The 20,244-nt window shown below is 44.3% G+C and overlaps 1 protein-coding gene and 1 long non-coding RNA gene across 2 annotated transcripts in view; both read right to left on the bottom strand.

The window, feature by feature from the left end:
- LOC123378080 overlaps nt 1-20,244 on the bottom strand; it is a 96,155-nt gene that overhangs the window by 8,240 nt on the left and 67,671 nt on the right. The gene's annotated exons all lie outside the window — the stretch shown is intronic.
- SOX2 (SRY-box transcription factor 2) lies at nt 16,968-19,038 on the bottom strand. The gene has a single exon (XM_045031558.1). It carries the CDS (start codon nt 18,633-18,635, stop codon nt 17,688-17,690), a length of 948 nt encoding a protein of 315 aa, XP_044887493.1. The 5' UTR covers nt 18,636-19,038; the 3' UTR covers nt 16,968-17,687.

Raw genomic sequence — 20,244 nt, 5'->3', positions numbered from 1 at the left:
GTGGTAAGAAATTATCTTTGTTTTTCCACCCCACCCCATCGCGAGGATCCGATCAGGAAGTCTTACAGGGAGGTCTTCTACACAACAGGTGTCTGTGCATGTGACCAAAAATTATCGATGTCTTTCATGGTCAAGAATATCTAATCTTGAGCAATGTATATATAGCACCAGCCACGTGATAGTTAACTCGCCGAGGTAGGAAGCAAACGCTAAAATGCAAAGAGTGTGTCTTAAAAGCTGTCGTTGGCTTTCTGTGCAGATTAGAAACTCTAATAAATCCAACTTTTAAAAATAGCTTCCTCTGCGGGAGAAGAAGTGAAAATCCACTCCTAACTAACAGAGACGTGTCTCCGTATTAGTTTATCACACTACACACAGATTTACTGCCCTGGCATGGTATCGAATATACTCCAACTTTAACATACACCGTAGAATATACAGTACACGGCAGTTTTGGCAACGTTTAGTTCTTAGACTAGCTGTCTCCCTGAAACAGAGCCTCAGTGGTAGTGCCTTGATTCAATCAGCAGGTTTAAAAATCAGTTTTCAGCTTTCATTTTGCATCAGGATCAGTACGGGAACTGATTTGTTTGGTGTTCAGGAAGCGCACTACAGTTTGTGGATGCCTTCCATTGACCTTCTCTTCTTTAACCGTTTTAATGATCATCACTGACCTGTTGGTCATACCTATAGTAGCAAGGTTCCTTTTGCAGGCACCTCACCGTTGGTTTCTTTTCCCCCTGCATGTGCCTGCTATTTAACACTTGCTACCTTTGCCATCAGAGTCCCAGTGATCCCCATGGGTAGATCTGAAAGAAAGACCCTCTGCATTCCAACACTGCCTCCTTACCAAAGTAATAGCAAAGGGACCCATTCAGACACATGGACCACACTGAAGCATTAATTAGGCTGATGAAATCCATAGAAATGTATGGATTCAGCATAATCGAGTTTCTTCTGCGGACGATAGTTAAGGAATACGTGAGCAGCTGGGAGAATAGAAAGTACTGTTAGGGTGAAGCCATGCATGTAATTGAGTATATTTAACATAACCATTTTAATGATCGGTGATTAAAAGTGCATCTACTTAAATTGTATACCTCTGCAATTTGTCCATCTCAACTTTAGAGCGCTCACAAAGAAAAGGTCGCCGTATAAATTTATAAACAAGATCCCTTACTGGCTAAGCATGACTCCAGCAGGACAGATAAACTCTCTGCTTCGGCAAAGGGGGGAGGAGGGGAGGAGGCCTTTTGCTAGAAAACAGCTACACCAGTGTGATATTAATTAATCACTGTTTTGGCCCCTTTTCTCTCTAATGCAGTCACACTATTAGAAGTGCATAATAAGTGCGTTTTCTTTTCATCCGTAATTATTTATAACAATTAGATCACTCGAAAAATCCTCGGGGTTCTTTCGCGTATTAACAGAGCTGCTCTTCCGTTATTTGACAAGATTTTTAATTTTAAACAGGAGGTTTCCCCGCAAACCATCAAGCAAAGCAATGATATGGAGGAAACTTCTCCTTCGGTGTAACTTGATAGTATCAGAGTTTACCTACTGGCGGGGGGACGGGTGGGACAGACTTCGGGAAGACAGCGATGATGGGCATGTGTGTGTCTCTTTGCAGGAGATCCCCGCAGCATGGGAAATTAGCAGTTGAAATCTGCCAGTGGGGACTATGCTCCACAAAGCCCACGCGTTTGGAAGGCTGAGTTTCTCTCGCTTCCCTATTCACTCTGCCCAGGCTGGAGGCAGCGAATAAATAGACTCATTGTGGAGCCTATACACAAACCGGCCCAACCCAGCCCACCCCGCTCCCCCGCCCTTTCTGCTTAAAAAGCAGACAAATCTGCAGTCGCTCTGCACTAAACTTTCCTCCTCGCTGTGCGACGCCTGTTAGAAGGAAGCGCGCGGGCACACACACAAATATACATAGAACAAGGAGGCAGGGTTGACCCCGGGAATCTACTCAAGGAAGCACGTTGTGCCTCCTGAGCGCACCGATGCGTGTCCAGCTCCTTCCCGAAGATAACGGTTTCAAAGTGGCAGGATATAGTCAGACTCTTTGCTAAAGGTTGGCTTGGGGGGGGAGAGAAAGAGCGGTTCATTTGAGTTTATGGAGGACAACGTAAATCAATTCCTAACCCCCCCCCCAGCCAATATAGCTGTAAGGAGAATTCCATCTGGAGACATTCCACCAAACCCAGCCCTCAGTTTCCCCATCAGCACCTTGCACATCAGTGTATGTAACCTATAAATACGGACGAGACGAGCCGGACCAGGGCATTATTCCGTGCAAGAGAATTTGCAGCCTTGAAAGCATATTTTCCTTCTGGCTACGGGGGCACTTAGACAGTAATGTGGGCCGTGAAACCGGGGAGATTTATATCTTTTGGAAAGTAGGACGAGCCAGATGGTAATAGCGTCATTAACAAACAAACTTGGGATGCGCAAGTGAAGCTTGAAATTGGGAAAGAGATCTGGAGAACAAAGCCCCTCTTCTGCCGGCCAAAGCGAAGGGCACATTCTGGAGGGGCTGCTGCTACCCAGCGCTGGATAATAAACGAGGGTTTTTCCCTCCCCTGTTGTGACTGAGAAAGGGCAGAGAAAACTTTTTGCAATAGGCAAATGTGGCATTTATTTATGTGTAACCCTTTGTCGTCTCAAGTGTCCCAAATGGGCCTTTAATTCAAATCCCCGGGTTGATAGGGAGGGATTGAACCTCCGAGTTTATTTTATAGAAACAAAGCGCCGCTTGTGCCAGCTGAAGTGCCGGGAGTTCAGTAATTATTGGAAAGTTGTTAATAGTATTAAGTAAATATGAAAAGAGTCGCTTTTTTCTGAGGGGGGGAGTGGAAATACCTGCCGGATTTCTCCGGTTCGCTCTTCATTTTTTTCAGCATTCCTGATATCTGGGGGAGGTCAGGAAAGCCAACCACCACAATAAAACACTTGTACATAATGGCAATATACAGTGCACCGGGTATAGACATCGCTTGTATTTATAGACAGTCTATAGCTGTGTTCGATGCCATACATAGTTTATCTAAAGAGCTTTCATTCTGTATAATACCTCCAATGCCTCGTTTATTCTTCCACTCACCCAGCACACCGGACTTCCACTCCCGGCTGATCCTAAGTTTTGCATGAGTAAGGACTTCAGTATTTGTGAGTGTCAGTCATACATATCACCCGCAGAGATCCTACCTACACTGACACACGACAGAGTCCATAAGTACTTTATACCCCAGCCTATACAGCCATCCACAAGGTATATTACACGGGTGGGGGGATCTCTGTCTATTGAAATATTAACGTTCTCCCCGAAAACAATATAAATATTAAGAGGTCCTTCGGAACCCTCCCCCCTTAAGTATTAAAGTTTTTTTCCCTGAGTAGAGTTGGTGGGTATTAGATGATCAATAGTTTCATAGATGCCTGTTAACAGCTCCTAGTTGACAGACATATGCCCAGCTCTAGATTTTTTTTTTAATGTACTGGAGATCTTTAAAAGCCCCGAGGACTTACCCTTAAGGCATTATTCAAAGAAAAAAAAGCTGAGACTGGCGGTTCGTCACAGGCAATTGTAAAGGGTTTCAAAGGGCCGATCAAACGAGTTGGAGAGTAATCTACATTAAAGTCCGGATGGCAGTGTTACAACATGCACCTGCAGGGTATTTGCTATCCATGCCCCTTACAGAGCTACAAATCACCATTAGAGAAAGCTGCTTAAGCTTCCTCCTTGCTTCTAGAAAGACTTACTCGGGCTACTTCACTTTGATATCAATACCAAGATGTATAAATAAGTAGGTTAAAAAAATCCCCCCTCCCCCTCGAAGTATTCCTAGGCACTCGCAGGCATCCTGCAGAACTCTTGTAAATATGGGTATTTACTGCAGGACTTAAACCTCTGCTGTCCAGACACATAGGCGTATGACACTACCATTGTAGCAAATCGAGTCCCTATCTGTTTGGCAGAAGCTTCTGGCTCGCTTTGGCTAGTGTTGTCTTTCCACTTGATTTGCTTTACACTGAGCTGCACCTTGACTCTGGAGAAACTGGGGAAGGGAAGAGATGGTAAAGGATAAAAGACAAATCACACTGAACAAACTGTGTGTGTGTGAGAGAGAGAGAAAAGTGCGTGGAAAATAATGGCTATAGGAACAATAAAAACGACAAGAGCTTGCTAGATGCCAAGATACGCACATTTATTCGCGGTTTAATGCAACAGAACCTATCAGTAGATCGGCTCTCTGCTCCCCGCACTCGGGCACCCGGTGTAACCGAGGAGACAAGGCAGCGGAGGACGTATCGGAACGTTAAATGTCCGGCCGGATTTTCTCACAGTTGCGGGAGGCGCAAATATGGAAATTAGCTCATTATGGAGAGGGAGTGGCAGCCAGGAGTCCCCCTCCGCTACCCCCCAGCCCTGGATCATCGAAGTATGAAATAAGCAAAAGGCACAGAGCACCCACTGCAGCCAAAAAAAAAATAGATTTTAAATTTCAATGAGTATTTAGTCTTGTTTGTGTCTTGGTAAATGATCATTAGTTTTAGCAGTGCTGGGCTATTAACCATTTGCGTGCTAGCAGGGACCTCATGGCTGTTCACAAGTTATCTGGAGAGCAAAGGGGACTCACCCAGTACACATTACAAAACAAAAAAACAGAGCAAACCGCACGTGGCTCCGCAAGTCTATTTTTAATTTTAAACTCTGCATTCAGCTCCCATTTTCTAGCCCTGAACCAAAATTAGCAGCATTTCCCCCCAGTTTCTGTCAACTGAGGAAAGCAGAGCGGCGAAACAAAAACAAACAACCAGGGAAGGTGATTAACACGTTAGCAAAAAAAACCAGACAACATTCAAAGTGCATCGTGAATCGAGTTAAATGAGCGTTAGAACGCACAGTGCATCTGAACTTTGGTTCTAGGGACTCCGAGTGCTGCCAGCTTTGTTTGTTTGCTGTCTTTTTGATACTCTAAACGGAGTGGATTTTGGTGAGGAACTCTGGTGGCAAGCGTGAGGCACTCTAGTTAACTGTGACGATTTATTTGAAACGTATCCAGCACGCCGATTGGTGTGGCTGGCTTGGTTTTGCTTACAAGCCAGTAGTTTGTTGGAAAAACAAAACGCGATGGTACCAAAGACTGTTTGGGGACCCTTCCTGCAATGTGCAGGTGACAGCTCCCCTCGGTTGGTCGAGTGAGTGGTAAACATGTGGTGCTGAAATTTAAAGAAAGTGTCCTTCCTGTCTTGATACATAAGAGGATTTCGCTGCAGTTATTCTGATCGCTTGTTATGTCAAAATTTGCAAACAAAAGGAGGCAAAATATTCTGGACTCTGTATCTTTGCTCCCTCTCCTTCCACCCTGGGATGTGGTGCATGCGAAGAAGAATGCTATACATCACCCTTAATCTCCTGCTGACTAAACTCAATAGCGCATCAAAGCTCGCATTGTTTAAAGCTTGGGGTGAACGAACAGGACTAGGCAGAGGATTGCCAACTCCTGTTGGGGGAAAGTTTTCCAAATAAACTATTTTCGGTGGAATTATATTTCAGGGGGGGCGATCTGTCACCCCCGACGAGCTGTTCCCAAGCAGGTAGTCGTGCCAAGCACAAAGAAACACATACAGAAAAGCGTTGGATGTGCGGTTTAACCACATTAACCTACAGCAAGTGGAGGGGAGCATGAGGTCGGCCTGGGAAGAGAAGCCATCCTCATGCCACTACTAGATGGTGCTGTGTGTCTCTCCACGCAGCGCACAAGGACCACCCCCTTTTTCCATCTACTTGTCCTGGAAAGAGAATTGGGACCCATCTTGTTCCATGCAGGACTCAACCGAATTAGGGGTTTGCTTTATACGTGCAGTGACCACTTTAAGGGTGGGAACCAAGTTTCCTGGTTTATATGCATTGTCTTCGATTGACTGGGTTATTGATTTAGGCATTTTAATATCGCCTCTTTGAGGAGCCTGTAACTTTTGCACAAACTATGCGAGGGTAAGAAAAATCAAACATTCGCCCTCGGCCAGTCATCAGAACCGTAACAGCGCCGGCCTCTCTACCGCAGCTGGAGACAGAACAGGCATCCTGACATTTACAAAATAGTGTCGTGCGGAACTTGCAAACTCTCCAAACAGTTACAAAACAAATCTTCCCAGAGGCTGGGGCGCACGTTTCCTTATTGACAAACAAGGTGATATTAAACAAAAAGCAAACACAACCAAAAACCCACCCAAGGCTGGCAGGAGAGAAAACACCGATAACTGAGGCAGAATTAGAGCGTCTTGAGCCAGGCACGGATTTGGTGCGCAGGCTTATGCTTCCCTGTTAAATCTGCCATATAAAGTGCTGTATAGCAACCAAGGGAAAGGGGTGTATTTACTTCTGGAAGATTTAGGTTGTTGCTAGGATGTGAGAACAAAAAATCCTCAATCAGTCTGGGGGGGAGCTGGGGGAAGAGAGGGGGGTTTATAAGGTTTGTCACAGGGAAAAGTGCAGACATCTGCTGGAACTTCCATATCTAAGCTGTTCATTTACAGGAGCCAACTTCTGAAATCTCCACAATTAGATCTGCATTGTTCTTTCTCAACAACACTGCCTAGAAAGAAAAGGTCTTCTCTGTCGGGGCCAATCCAACGAAGCGTTTGACGTTATTAAATAATAAAGCGATTGTGATTTACATTGTTGTTCAGAAAAAGGACCAATTATCCACTGTTATGTTGCCATAAAGATCATATTAACTCGAATTAGTAATCAAACAATCCGCTAGCGTTAAAAGTATAGGGGCGACAAGGCGAGTGTTCCTGTTGCATCCTCACTTTTACTTATAAAACCAGCAGCAAAAATACACTTGAAAGATGTGCAGAAGCTTCAGACTAAAAATAACAAAAAAAAAAAAGCCAGAGAGGGACCAACGTGTGTGATTAATGGTCTCCTGTGTTGATGGTTTCCAATTAATTCAAAGGCACCCAAATCTCATATTGATTTCCAGTTTACAACTGTTTTATGAATTAAAGAGACATATTCTACCATGGTTTCTGTGCAGTCTGGCTCTATGGGTTTTTTTAAGACCTGCAATGACTTTAAAAGACCTTTGTTTTCAAACCAACCATGAGCCCAAATACAACCAAAATGTAAATCCAGACGCATCCTTGCACTCGAGTAAATTTACTCTTCCATAATCAAATAATTATTTTTTATTAAGGCCGTTATTAGGTTTATAACTCGTTCCCCACTTAAATTTGTGCAACCAACCAAGGTAATCTAAATAGGGTTGACTTCCCCCATGGGCACAGAATGTAAGCATTAATAAGAAGGATTAATTATGGGTGTGTATCAATAGGACACAACGGCTATCAAGCAGCACTAGGGGGAAAGAGAGTGGAAAACTATAGACGGGAAGCCTGGATCCTGGAGCAGCAGTAGTTTGCACGTCCTTGTCGCAGATTATATTTGACACCAGACGCAGAAAATAATCCGCAAAAGTAATGGCGCCCTGACGCAAATCGACCATTTTTTTAAACAGCCACGGTTGGGTAAAGTTGATGGTCTAAAGAGTTTCAACTTGTTGGCGGTAAATAAAGCACACATTAGCGGGTGCTTCGGGGAGCAGTCGGAGACCACAAAACCAAAAATCCACCCTGCGATCCGATCAGTAATCTGTTTTTTAAAATATCGGTACTGCCTTTCCTTTTACATGTACCCAAGAGCTATTCCCCTGTGATAAGGATGACAAGATTTGACCCCTGAAAACAAATAAGTCACTTATTAGAATCTGATCTTCCCCCTCCCCCCATGCAATTTATTGCAAACACATTTTGTTATCAGTTTGGGGGTGGAGGGGAGGGAGGGAGGGAGACAGAAGAAAAAACTGGCTTACTTAGAACTCAGTGATATCTGGTTAGCTGTCAAATCCCCTGTTTAACAGTATTCAGCCAAAGAATGGCTTTGCAAAGTGCTCCAGAAGCTGATGCTATTTGTCACCACGATTTACCAAAAAAAAAAATTTTTTTTTTACAGTGACATGGTTTTTTATAAGCAAACACAGAGCAATTTGCCTCAGCGCAATGCATCAGCAAGTATATCCAAAAGCGTCTAATCTACTTCTTGCAGGAGCCGCGCAAAAGAAATCAGCAAACACGAACGAGGAAACGGAGTTCCCAGGGACGCTATGAAAATACCTTCTCATTGACTTCCCCCCGATCGGAGGGCTAATATTATATGTAATAGGAGAGGGAACAAAAGCGATCCGAACCGCTTGCTGCAGAGTTAGCTCTTATTCGTTGCATTATTCGGAGTAGTATTTGAGTAACCAAATGTAACCATCTAGCTTCTTACAAGCAGATTGTCAAGAGGGAAACAAGCCAGGAAAAACCAGCCCGTGCCGGGCTAGTATGAGGGGAAACTTTTTTTATCCTTGCACAAAGATAATTTATTAAGCCAAAATAGGAGACAGGTTATCTCTAAACGGGATTAATAGGAGTTCCTGGATAGGATTAGACCATCTCATCCATTAAGAACGGTGTCTCATCCCCCCCTCCCCCCTCTTTTTATTATTATTAAAAATAAATCTTTCCCTATTAACAGCACTTGGAAACGGCGTTTTCTTAATCGAGTGTGATGCAACTGATGCTCTGTCTTGCAATAAAAGGGGACCCATTTTCAACCTGTGATTAAAACGTATCTGCCTGCCTAGAGAGCCCAGCAGATTCAAATGTTGGTCCGGAGTCACCAATGTTCATTACAAGGAAACCTAACTAGCGCTACTGTATAGCCACTTTGTGAACTCAGGGCTGTGGAAAGGGTTGGGGGGGGGGGGGAGTATGAAAGTGTGAGCTGATGCCATGCTGGCTGGCAGTGTGTGGTCTATTGTAGGGAATGTGCTTTTTCCACTGAACAGAGAGCCCCCCCCCCTTCCTCCCCCCAGCACTACTGCACCTGCACTGGATCAGGGAGCTGCTGCCATTCACCACATCAACATAGAAGACATCTCTGACAGCACTCAATTCATTACATTTCTTCCTGCTTTTCAAACCAACACACACACGCACACACAAAATGAGTATTGCCAATCAGGAACGGGGGGGGGGGAAATCTTACCATACTTTATATTTGCCACTCATTTGGGATTTCATTCCTCAGAAAACTCACTTCTCAGCTAGTTACAACTTTTTAAGGTAAAGGAATCGCCCGACTAAGCATTAGGCACAACTGCGCCACGTTTCTCCTCTCTCCCCGAATGCACAGATTACAACTCAAGGACGTAAAGTAAAATAAAACTTTGGGTCAGAGACTCTCAGGCAGCAGAAAGTGAATCGAGAAAGCAGGTGATTTATAGTCCGCCCAAGGGAAAGAGCTGCAGATTTATTCATAATTCGTGAAGCAAAGCAGCCTGATTTGAGAGGGGAGGAAAAACCCACCCAACCAGATGAAAGTGTTCCTAAACATTTCAAACAATTTTGTCAGAGTGCAGAATGTTCCCATCTATTCCTTTGGCTTCCCCCAACCCCGTACAAGGTTTAAAAATGACTGAGAACTATTTAATACCTGAACCGTCAATAAAAGTGTAAAGAAGCTGGGGGAGATAATATTTAATCTGTCCAGTAAAAACTTATGCAAGGAAAAAACTCTCATGCAGAGACTTAAATTGGGGTGTGTGACTTTTATTTCTTAAAAATCCATTTCCCAAGTGCATTTGGAAGAAAGAAAGAAAAACCCTCAGGATTTTAGCTTCGAGTATTTAACTGTACTGAATCTGGGCGTCAACTCAATGCAGTGACTCCAGCGATTAAAAACCGTGATAATTCTGATTATTTCAACCCAATTTGAAATAAAATCAGAAATACTGATTTGAAAGAGCTCTGATATCATAGCTTCACCAACCTTTTGTATACTGATTTCCAATTTTTTTTAAATCCCAAAACACGTTTTATTTTAAACTGAAAGGGACATTTTTCTCCCAACACATTTTTAATCTATCGCTGGCAAATGCAAAGAGCCACGTGTATTTTTCCACGGTTTTGAAGTATCATATGCCCTAGCTGAAATTCTTAATAAAAAAAATAAGTTAAAAGGAGCTCTGGCCTACCTTATCGGTATGAGAAAATCCGATTGTCTTGTTTCAGATTTAATATGTCTATATTATAAATAATTAAGATCCTGTCATTTCAAAAGTCCCTCAACTGAATATTTATTGGTTTCTTCTGAACATTGAAATCAAGTAAAATGTGTGCCTTTTGATTTACTTTTAATTTGACCGGAGAGTCAGACCTAAATTTGTCTATGTTCCTGTATTTATATAGACCTTCCAGAAGCCCAAACTCGAACTCCGAGAAGGCAAGATTGCCTGTTAAGCTAAAACTAATAATTTCATAACTGATTCCCATTCAATCTGGCGCCGGTGACGTCACGGGGGTATTAGCATACTAGGAGAGGATGAAGCCAGTGTGGCTGCAGTTGATAAGGCCCCTCCTGAGGAATTCGCTGCTTGTTTTAATACATTAATTATTTCTCTGTCTTCCGCAAGTTTTGCAATTTGTAAGAGCTTAAAGGAACCATCATTTCAAGAAATGCCAAAAGGACACGTTTTAGAGCTTCTTACGTGGCAAAATGCGCCCAGAGCAGCAGCCCTGGAGCTGGTGATAGCCCAGGGAAGAGGCTATTTCTTGCTGTACTGTTTGTCTAGCATACAGCACAGAGGTTTGTTATGCACGTGTTATATCAGGCCTAAGTTTACATAGCATAGAATCGATGTGGGTTTTGAAAGCGTTACCAGGTCTATTTCAAACTAACACGCTCAGGGAACTGACCCTACAAATCCTTACTCACTCGAGTAGGATTTAGTCCCCCGGCCAGCCCTTCTGGGACTCTTCGCCTAAGAAAGAGCCACTCACGTGAGTAAGGGTTTTCAGGATCGGGCCCGTACGCTGGAGGATCTCGTGTGCTTGTGTCTCCAAACAACCCTATCAGACTTCCATCTCCCACACGTGTTGAGATGTCGTTTGCTCTCCAATGCCGAGCGGGACGCCATTAATCAAGAATTTATGCAAAGGCGCCCACATTATGTCAGCAGAATTAATGAAGTGAAGCTTAAGAAACCGATAAATGTTCGGCCAATCTGATCAGAGAGTCGGTGAGAACGTGTGCGGTGGCTCTTTTCAATACTCACCAGACGGAAATAGACCAGAGGCAGGGGGAAGCCCTGACTGCCAAGCCCTGTTGTTACCTGCGATTCTGAAAAGCACCATCCAGGATCTCTGTGGATCTGCTGCCTTGGGATGGGGTGGGGAGGGGGCCACCTTCCCTGCTTAAAGGGAATGGGAAAAACTTCAGCGGGTGTTGTACGCCGCCGGGGAGGAGGTCGCGCACCGGGTGGTTAACGCGACTCGAATGTATGTGTCATAACGTTGGGGAAAGACTTCGCACTGAGTTCAGCAGAATGTAAATCCAAGGATGCTCCGGGCCAGCTCCCAGGCGGTTGCCAGCAGGCACCTGGTGCAGGCATGTGGATCTCGGTGCGCAGGGTTTGCCAGGACCCGCTCTGAGTATCGGGCACTTGCTCTGGGCTTTGCCTGGAGTCACTAACCAGCGGCCCTGCCTAGGCCACTGACGTCAGCTGCAACTGGTCCTACCGACTCTGCAGCTAAACTCACCCCAGCTCCCAGCGGCAGCTTTTGAATAATCCCCCCTCCCTCCTCGCTGGGAATTACAGACCTACGCGCCCGAATCTGTACGACAGAGAAAACACACAAGCATAGGGGTTGAGATCTCTCTCTCTCACACACACACACGTTAGGCATATACATCATATACTCACACATGAACATGGGTAGGTGGAAAATGCCATTCGTCAGTATTTAGTTATTAATAGACGCTCCAGTAAAGATTCACCCCCTAAAATAGGTGGATTAGGAGGTTTCAAACAATCGCCTTTCAAATCGAAAAGAAACATAAATCACTCCAAATCTAAAATGCTGCCCTCGCTTCTACTTGATTTCATTCGAGGGGAGAAACATGAAGGCTCGAAAGAACTGTAAGAACTCTTCCAACTGCGAGTGGTCCTGAAACGCAATATCTCGCGATTGTTTTTCCATTCGCACTTCATGCACTGCAAGATAACTCACTAATATAAAATCCTAACCGGGTCACTTTAGATACAGCTTACTCGAACGATGATCCCCAAAACGATGATCACACCTTAAACCTCTCTTCGTTTTAAACACGGACATAAAAAGGCCCTAACGATGCAGATTTAAATGTACCGGGAAGGAAAAAAAAACACATCTGTAGAATATCAGAACGCTTCCCACATAAAATAAATTTGGAAACTGATTACTCTATAGAGGTCTCTAAATTGTAATGATTTTTTTAGCGTGCTGTCTCTCCCCACTACACACACACACAAACGCAAGGTATGTTGAAACACGCTACAAATCTGCGGTATATTCGGAAAGCACACAGCTAAAATTCACTCTGAAAGGTTTTTGCAACGTCTACCCCTTCTACTTGAAGTGTGCAGCACCTGCAAGCGAAAATAATCATCTGGTCTTGTGAATTTAGAAGGAGAGACTGCTACACATGAAATATACAAGGTGAAATTAACCAGGAATATTCTTCAGGTACAAACCGAACAGTGCGCGACGGATATCAAAAGGAAAGGGGTTAGCTTCTTCCGTGGCATTTTGACTCGCGGTACCACAGAGAAATATGCAATTTCTAGCATTTAATTTTTTTTAAAGGCTGAAAACAACAACTCACTTCCGTGTTGTACCTCCTTGTCAAGTGGACTTGGTTCCTCAAAAGCAAAATATGACCAACTCTTGAAATTCCCCGGGCATCATCAGAAAAGCTGGTTTTAATTACCAAAACTAAAATAGCTGTGGTGCTAACGAGCAGGCGATCAACCCGCAATCAAACTTCAATCTCTGAGCAGTTAGCTATAAACTGTCAGCAATTGAAAAATAAACCCGGTGCACACAAAGGCTCTGTTTAATTTTCGTGTTGTAATGGCTCTAAATGAGGACCCCATCACTATGCAGTTAAGCGGTATTGCATGTCCCCCTGAGGCGTTGATCAGTTCTTTTTAATGTGAGAAAACTGGCAGCTCGAAACCCGTCAATGGAGCTCCCACAACAAAAGTCCTGAAAAGCTGAATGAATTGGGTTTGTAATTACTGCTTCCCGCTCCCCCCTTGCAGCTTATCTCATCCATTCAACATATATTATTGTCACCTAATCTCGCTCTCAACATTTTTTTAGTATCTTCTTCGGCGGACATGTTTGTGGCAGAAATTAAAGCAAATGCAATTTTAAAACAAAAGTCTCTCACAGCAACAAAAATGTGGAAACGAATGTGTCAGGCAAGGCTGGGTCAGCTTTAAAAAAAATCACAGGACTAGGATTTCCTGCAGTCTAAATTGCAGCATTTTGAATACATCATTGCAAATCTCCTATGCTGCTCAGCATGCTCTAGATTTTAATATTTGAGTTAGACCAGGAGTGAAATAAATGAAGTGTATCTAATCACACCTATCACCATGGGCCTCTTTCTTTCATAATCTATAGTGTTTAAATGGCTGAGCTATCTACATCCTATTCTAAAGATAGCTATACAGATCTCTTCTTGCATGTTAGACATAAAGAGATATTAATGTTGTGATGCGGTACATTGTGATGATCATACGCAGCCCTTGTTCTCTGACAAAAGCAATGGGCACCGTAAAGAAAAATATGTTTTCTGTCAAGAAATGTCATGGAAAAAGACAGCCGTTTTCCCACTTGGCGGACCTTCCCTATTTGTGCATTTAAATCGCAAGGCCTTGCTGATGGGGAAGATTTTCCCGAGGGTTCCTACTGTAAGAATTTGTCGGTTGTAGAAATAAGTACAGCTATTACAACCAAATCTACTAACAGTCTAAATAATTAATTGAACCATTGCTCTTTGACCCTTAGAAAGTCCAGTAGGGACCCGTTTGTAGTAATAATACCCCCGAATGAGCCCTTGTCAAATATTCATTTAGTGGTTAATGTGAGCCATTTCCCCCGGGGACAGTCTGTAATACCAGCTTCCCAGCCTTGGCAAGAAACCCTGTTAATCTGCTTCTCCGGTTCAGCAAAATATTTTAGCACCCCTTCCTTAAAATGTTGTAAAAAGAGAAAAAAATCACCGGGGAAATTATAATCTTATCCTTGGGTTCATTTCTGTTCTGTATCAGGTTAGTGAAACATTACAATAACACTCTTTGACAGAGCACCAAGTGTGCTTTAAAGAGCACATACAAATTCAGAGGTGAGTGAATACACTGAGAAACTGAGTATCAAAATATGACTGGTAATCAAAGTAAAAAAAAACACCTGGTACTACTACTGCATATTTCAGCTAGAATAAATGATAGCCTAGGGTAATATTTTAGTAGAAACAAATCATGTGAGTGTTTAATGTGTTGAACTGGAAATTAGCAATGGTCAATGCCATTCTTCTAAGTAGTAATTTAAAAATAAACTCATTTAGCTTTACATACAAAACGGTTTTTTTTGGTATACACTTATCTATCTGTATATATCCAGAATCATTCAAAGAGAGATCAGACTTTTAAAAAAAAATCTTTACATCACATACCAAAATATAAGTTTAAGCAATTTGTCAATATATAAAAGGTTGCTGAATTCACTTAGCATTCCCATGTGGCTCAGTGTCTTTTGTTTACTTGCATTACCTCGCCTTCTGTGTGTATTTAAAAAAAAGCACAACATTTCAAACTACCCCCCTCGAATATTTCTGTTCGCACTTCAGAAAGTGCCCATATTGTATTGTTGTTAATTGGCTAAGATTCACGGTGCGTTTTTAAATGAATTGCGATACCGATTGGGTTTTTATTCAAAGTTCTCTTTTATTCAGACGTGTAAGCGAAAGCGGGAAAATGTACTTGTTACCACGTGAATAATCCCTAGATGCATTACAAATGTTGGGCAACTCTGGTAAATTCTTTTAGTCTTTGCACTGAGAAAGAAGAAGGGGTGGGGGGGGAGTCTTGTAATCTGGAATAATAGCTGTCCTACCAAGTACAGCATGGTGCAAGAAATATAAGAAAAGGGGGCAAAGAGATCTAAAATCCATAAACAGTGATCAAAACTCCACATCGTCTAGGCTGCAATTGTAGTTTTCATTCGGGCAGGCAGGGAAAAAGTGTGGAGGCCAGAATAATTGAAGATCGCTCACTACCACATCAAACCCAGTCACCCCGGTAACCCCCTTTCCTGAGCTGAAGTGAAATCCAGCAACCAACACTCAAATGCGATACAGACAGATTTAAAAACACCTGACACACAGAGACACAGACACAGATAGAATTATAGCTTGTTCAGTCCTCTGTCTGCTTAGGTAAGACATACAACTCTTTCCTCGCAAGGCATAACACGTTCGGGGGGGGGGGGGGGAATGCATCTACTGATGCATCACTGTAGTTTAAAGAATTCAAATTTCTTGGTCTATTTTTATTTTAATCTTTCTTATTCCCGAGGTAGACTTGTGCGTAGCTAAGGGACACATCTCCAGTGTTAATAGTTAATATTAAACGCTTGGGCTTTAAAAACCAACAACAACGGACTTAAGTTTTCACGTATGTGCTGCCCTGAATAACATGATCAGTGCTCTACAGCTCAACTTTACTGCACTTTGCACACGTGAAGTTATCACCCTATTTTGCTCTACAGATAGATGACCCCCCCACTACTGGGGCCAGAGATCTGGATAGCTCAGAAGCATAATCATTGTCATCTGCAATTGCGAATAGAACGGTACAAAGTAAAAATCTACCTCCGAGAGATGGCTGTGCTCTTCTTTTATTTGGCTGGCGCGAACGCTTCTCTTTGGGGTTTGTTATCATCTGCAGAGATTGTCCGAATTTGGGCTACACCGCGCTGGCAAGTTAAGAACTAGGATTCAAGAAACAGCTGTGATATAGCGTGAAAGTCTTTGGCGTCTGAGTTTGTTTTTTAATCTTTCCTCCCCCCCCCGCAACACATCACACACCCATTCTACCCTGGAAAAACAGAGGAGTGGAAAGTTGATGAAGCCACAAGAAAAGATTTAAAAAAAACCCTTGTCAGTGCAACCTTCACAAATTCTAGTTGCAGTTTTCTTGCTATTGTATTATCATCCTCAGGCAATGAAAGTAAAGTACTCTCCCCCTCTATATACCGTATTCCCAAAAGAAAAATGCACGGGTTATAAAATAAATCAAAAGAGCAACGACTCCTTGTTGCCTTTTCAGTCCCCCTAATTATGCTCCTACTTTCCATTTAACTTTAAATCTATCACAAGACTCCTGTTCGGACCACAGCCCTATGATGGCAACAAGTGGTCTGAACCAGCAAAGTGCCCAAACGTTCTTTTACCCTTTCTTAAAGGGGTGGCATTTACACATTGTAAGTTGCAACTTCACATGTTTTAAATCCAAAAGGCGCAGTTCAGTTGGTCAGACCTAGTTATGTAATGAAAGCTATTTCGTTTTAGAAATAAAGGTCTATATTTCCATTTATCTATATTGCTAGATTATTTATAATACTAAGTTGACCACAGTGACATCTTAAACTGCACGGATCCTTAAAAAAAAAACACCATTTTGCATTACAAAAATAAATCCAAGACTCAAACGTAACTTCAGTGTCCATATGTTGAAAATTTATTTATCTCAAACTGTGCATAATGGAATAAAAACTTAAGTTGAATATGTACCTGTTATAAGGATGGTATTAGTTCAAATATATACATGGACTGTCGGCAGACTGATTTCAAATAATACAGAGCCGAATCTTTAAAATACAACTACGGAAAATGAGAAAAAAAGAACTTAAAATATCATCACAATAAATTTACAGAAATATTACAAACCATAAGAAAATATTTCAAAACACAGTAATTTCAGGGTTTTTTTGTTTTTGTTTTTTTGTTTTTTAACAGGATGAAGTTTGGAAACAAAAAAGCTATTATAAATTAGCAAATGGTGTGTGAACCTGCATGGCAATTTCTGCTTTTTAACAATAAGTAAAAAACAAAAAACAAAACCAAAAAAAGTACAATCTAAACTCTTGCCCTTTTATAGCAAAACAATTCAGTGGTTTTGCAAGTACTTAGCCTACCTTTTTTTGCCTTTTGTACAATTTCTAAAACAATTAAAATGTCCAAATTTTGTAAAATAATATCCACGCTTTCTCCAGCTGCTATAAATTCAGCTGCAGTTATCACAATGCTCCAAATAGACGGTTTTTATTTTTATTTTTGTTTGTTTTTATTAATTGGCAAATTCTCAAGTTTTTTTTCCTATCTAAACAATGGACATTCTGATTGCCATGTTTATTTTGATAAATACTGTACAAAAGTTGCTTGCAAATATTAAAACATTTTTTTTCTCGTCGCTTTTTGAGACTAGCTCTAAATATTATTGGTAAAGACTTCTGCAAACTTTCTGCAAAGTTCCTACCGTTTCACTAGAACTTTTTAAAAGTTTTGTGTAGTTTCTTCCCCTCCAGAGCTATACAAGTTCCTTGTTGGTTTTCTGTATGCCCTCCCCAGTTTTCTCTGTACAAAAATAGTCCAAAAAAAAAAGTCCAGAATCTCTAATAAAAGTGTTTTGTTTGTTTCTTTGTTTTGTGTAGTTTCCCCCCCCCCCAACCCTTTTGTCTTACATATGTGATAGAGGAAGTGTGCCATTAATGGCTGTACCAGGAACAGGTGCACTCTGGTAGTGTTGGGACATATGAAGTCTGCTTGGGGCAGCTGGTTCTGGTACTTCAGCACCTGGTAGATACATGCTGATCATGTCCCGAAGGTCCCCAGCTTGGCATGGAGCCCTTGAATGGGAAGAAGAAGTGACTACGGGGGGGCTCGAGCTGGACTCCGTCTTGACCACCGAGCCCATGGATCCCAGGGCCATCCCCGGGGTCCCTTGCTGGGAGTAAGACATGCTGTAGGTGGGCGATCCGTTCATATAAGTCTGCGAGCTGGTCATGGAGTTGTACTGCAGGGCGCTCACGTCGTAGCGGTGCATGGGCTGCATCTGAGCCGCGTTGTGAGCGTTCAAGCCCGGGTGCTGCGGGTAGCCGAGCTGGTCTTGCATCATCCCATAGCCTCCGTTGGTCCAGCCGTTCATGTGAGCATAACTGTCCATCCTCTGGTTCACCCCAGCTCCCAAGGTGGCCCCAACCCCTACCCCAGTGGTCATGGTATTGGTGCCCGGGGCCAGCAAGCCCCCGGGCAACGTGTACTTATCCTTCTTCATGAGGGTCTTGGTTTTCCTCCGGGGTCGGTATTTATAATCCGGGTGCTCCTTCATATGCAGGGCTCGGAGCCGCTTGGCTTCGTCAATGAAAGGTCTCTTCTCCGCCTCGGATAAAAGTTTCCACTCCGCCCCGAGCCGCTTGCTGATCTCGGAGTTGTGCATCTTGGGGTTCTCTTGGGCCATCTTCCGCCGCTGGCCGCGGGACCACACCATGAACGCGTTCATGGGTCGCTTGACCCGGTCCGGGCTGTTCTTCTGGTTGTTGGCGGCCGAGTTGGAGTTGCCCGTGCCTCCCCCCGAAGTTTGCTGGGGGGCGGGAGGCTTCAGCTCGGTTTCCATCATGTTGTACATTCAAACGGCTCTTGCCTGGAACAAGCCTTCGGCAGAGAAGCGAGAAGCAGCAGCCGCCGCCGCCACACAAAGTCCCAAGCTGGACTTTTTTGTGCGTGTCTTCCTAGGGAGGGGTGTGGAAGGGGGGAAGGGGGCTCCCCAAAAACACACACTGGGCTCAGGGTTGGAATCTTCCTCTTCCTCTTGGCGGATGGATTAATAATAATAATTATTATTATTATTACTGGAGCCTTGGTTTAAAAAAAAAACAAACTTCTTCCTCCTTTCTCCCTTCTCCTTCTTTCTCTTTCTGTCTCTCCGCCTCAGTCTTAAAGAGCCAGCAAACTCCGTTCCCCCCTTTTGCAAACACACACACACTCTCTCTCTCTCTCTCTCTGCCTTGACAACTCCTGATACTTTTTTGAACAAGTTAATAGACAACCATCCATGTGACGGGGGCTTGTCAGGGAATAAATGGGTTCGCCCTGGCCAATCAGCGCGCGCCGGCTCCTCCACTGAGGACAAGTCTCTACCCCTGGTTTTGCATGAAACGGGGCGGGGGCTCGGCGCCGCCGCCGCCGCCGCCGGGACGGGGCTGCTGGCTGCTGGCTGCGGGGGGGGGCGGGTCCGCGGGCAGGCGAGGCAGCCACTGGGAAGCCGCTGGCAGCAACAGGTCACGCACGCCCGGGGGAGGAAGTGGGTAAACAGCAGCGTTGCTACATTTAAAAAAAAAAAACACACAACACACCAAAAAACTTGGTGTTGACTCGGGGCGGAGGGGAAACGGGAGGGAGAAACGCAACCGGGTCTGGGCGCGTACAGCTCTGCGCGGCCCCCCCCCCCGGATGCTTCCCGCACCCCCCGCCCCCGGCAGTGAGGAACACGCGGGTCTCTCCAGCCGCTCCTCCCCAGCCCGGGTCCTTGCAAAAGGGGGCTCCAGACGAGGGGGACGCTCGCTCCGCGGCACAGTTTGCATCCCCAGCGCCGGGAAGGTGGCGAGGCCGAGCCCGCGTCCGAAGCCCTTTCTTTTGTTTCTCAGCGGCGGGGAAGTCGGACCGCGTTCCTGGGGCCCAGGGTTTGGCTGCATCCCCGATCCCAGGTCTCAGGCCTTTCTCCATTCAAACCCTGGAAAACAACACACACCGTCCCCCATCCCTCCCCCGCTCAAAGCTCTCCCCTCCCCTCCCCCGAAAGGTTATTTAAACAAAGGGGGGAACCACGTGAAATAAAGGGTATTTCAACGTATCCACCAGCCCCCCAATTGCAGGGTCATCCAAAGAAGGGAGAGACAGAAAAACAAAAAGCACATGCAAGCCCCCCTCCCCCCTCTGTACTGCAAGGGGATCGACCCCCCCCCCACCCGCCCCTTATTTCTGGGATCTAAAGTACTTTCGGTGCCTGTCCCCTCCACCACGCGGTGCCCAGAAGTGCCCGGCCAGCCTGGCCCAGGTGCCGGGAGGGAGCGTGGAGGTGGGGCTGGGTGGCGGGGAAGTGGGTAGGAGAAAGGGGGCCAGGGAGAGGAGTGGGGCCTGCGCCTTGGACTCGGGAGGGTAATTTTAGACTCTCCCCCATTGTCCCGCTGTAAGGCTTTCAATAGGTGGGAGCTCAGCGCTGGAGAGAGATGGCAGCA

This window comes from Mauremys mutica, chromosome 9, assembly GCF_020497125.1.
Source record: "Mauremys mutica isolate MM-2020 ecotype Southern chromosome 9, ASM2049712v1, whole genome shotgun sequence".
NCBI lineage: Eukaryota > Metazoa > Chordata > Testudines > Geoemydidae > Mauremys > Mauremys mutica.
The sequence above is the reverse complement of the archived record's forward strand: the minus strand, read 5'-3'. Positions and strand labels throughout refer to the sequence as shown.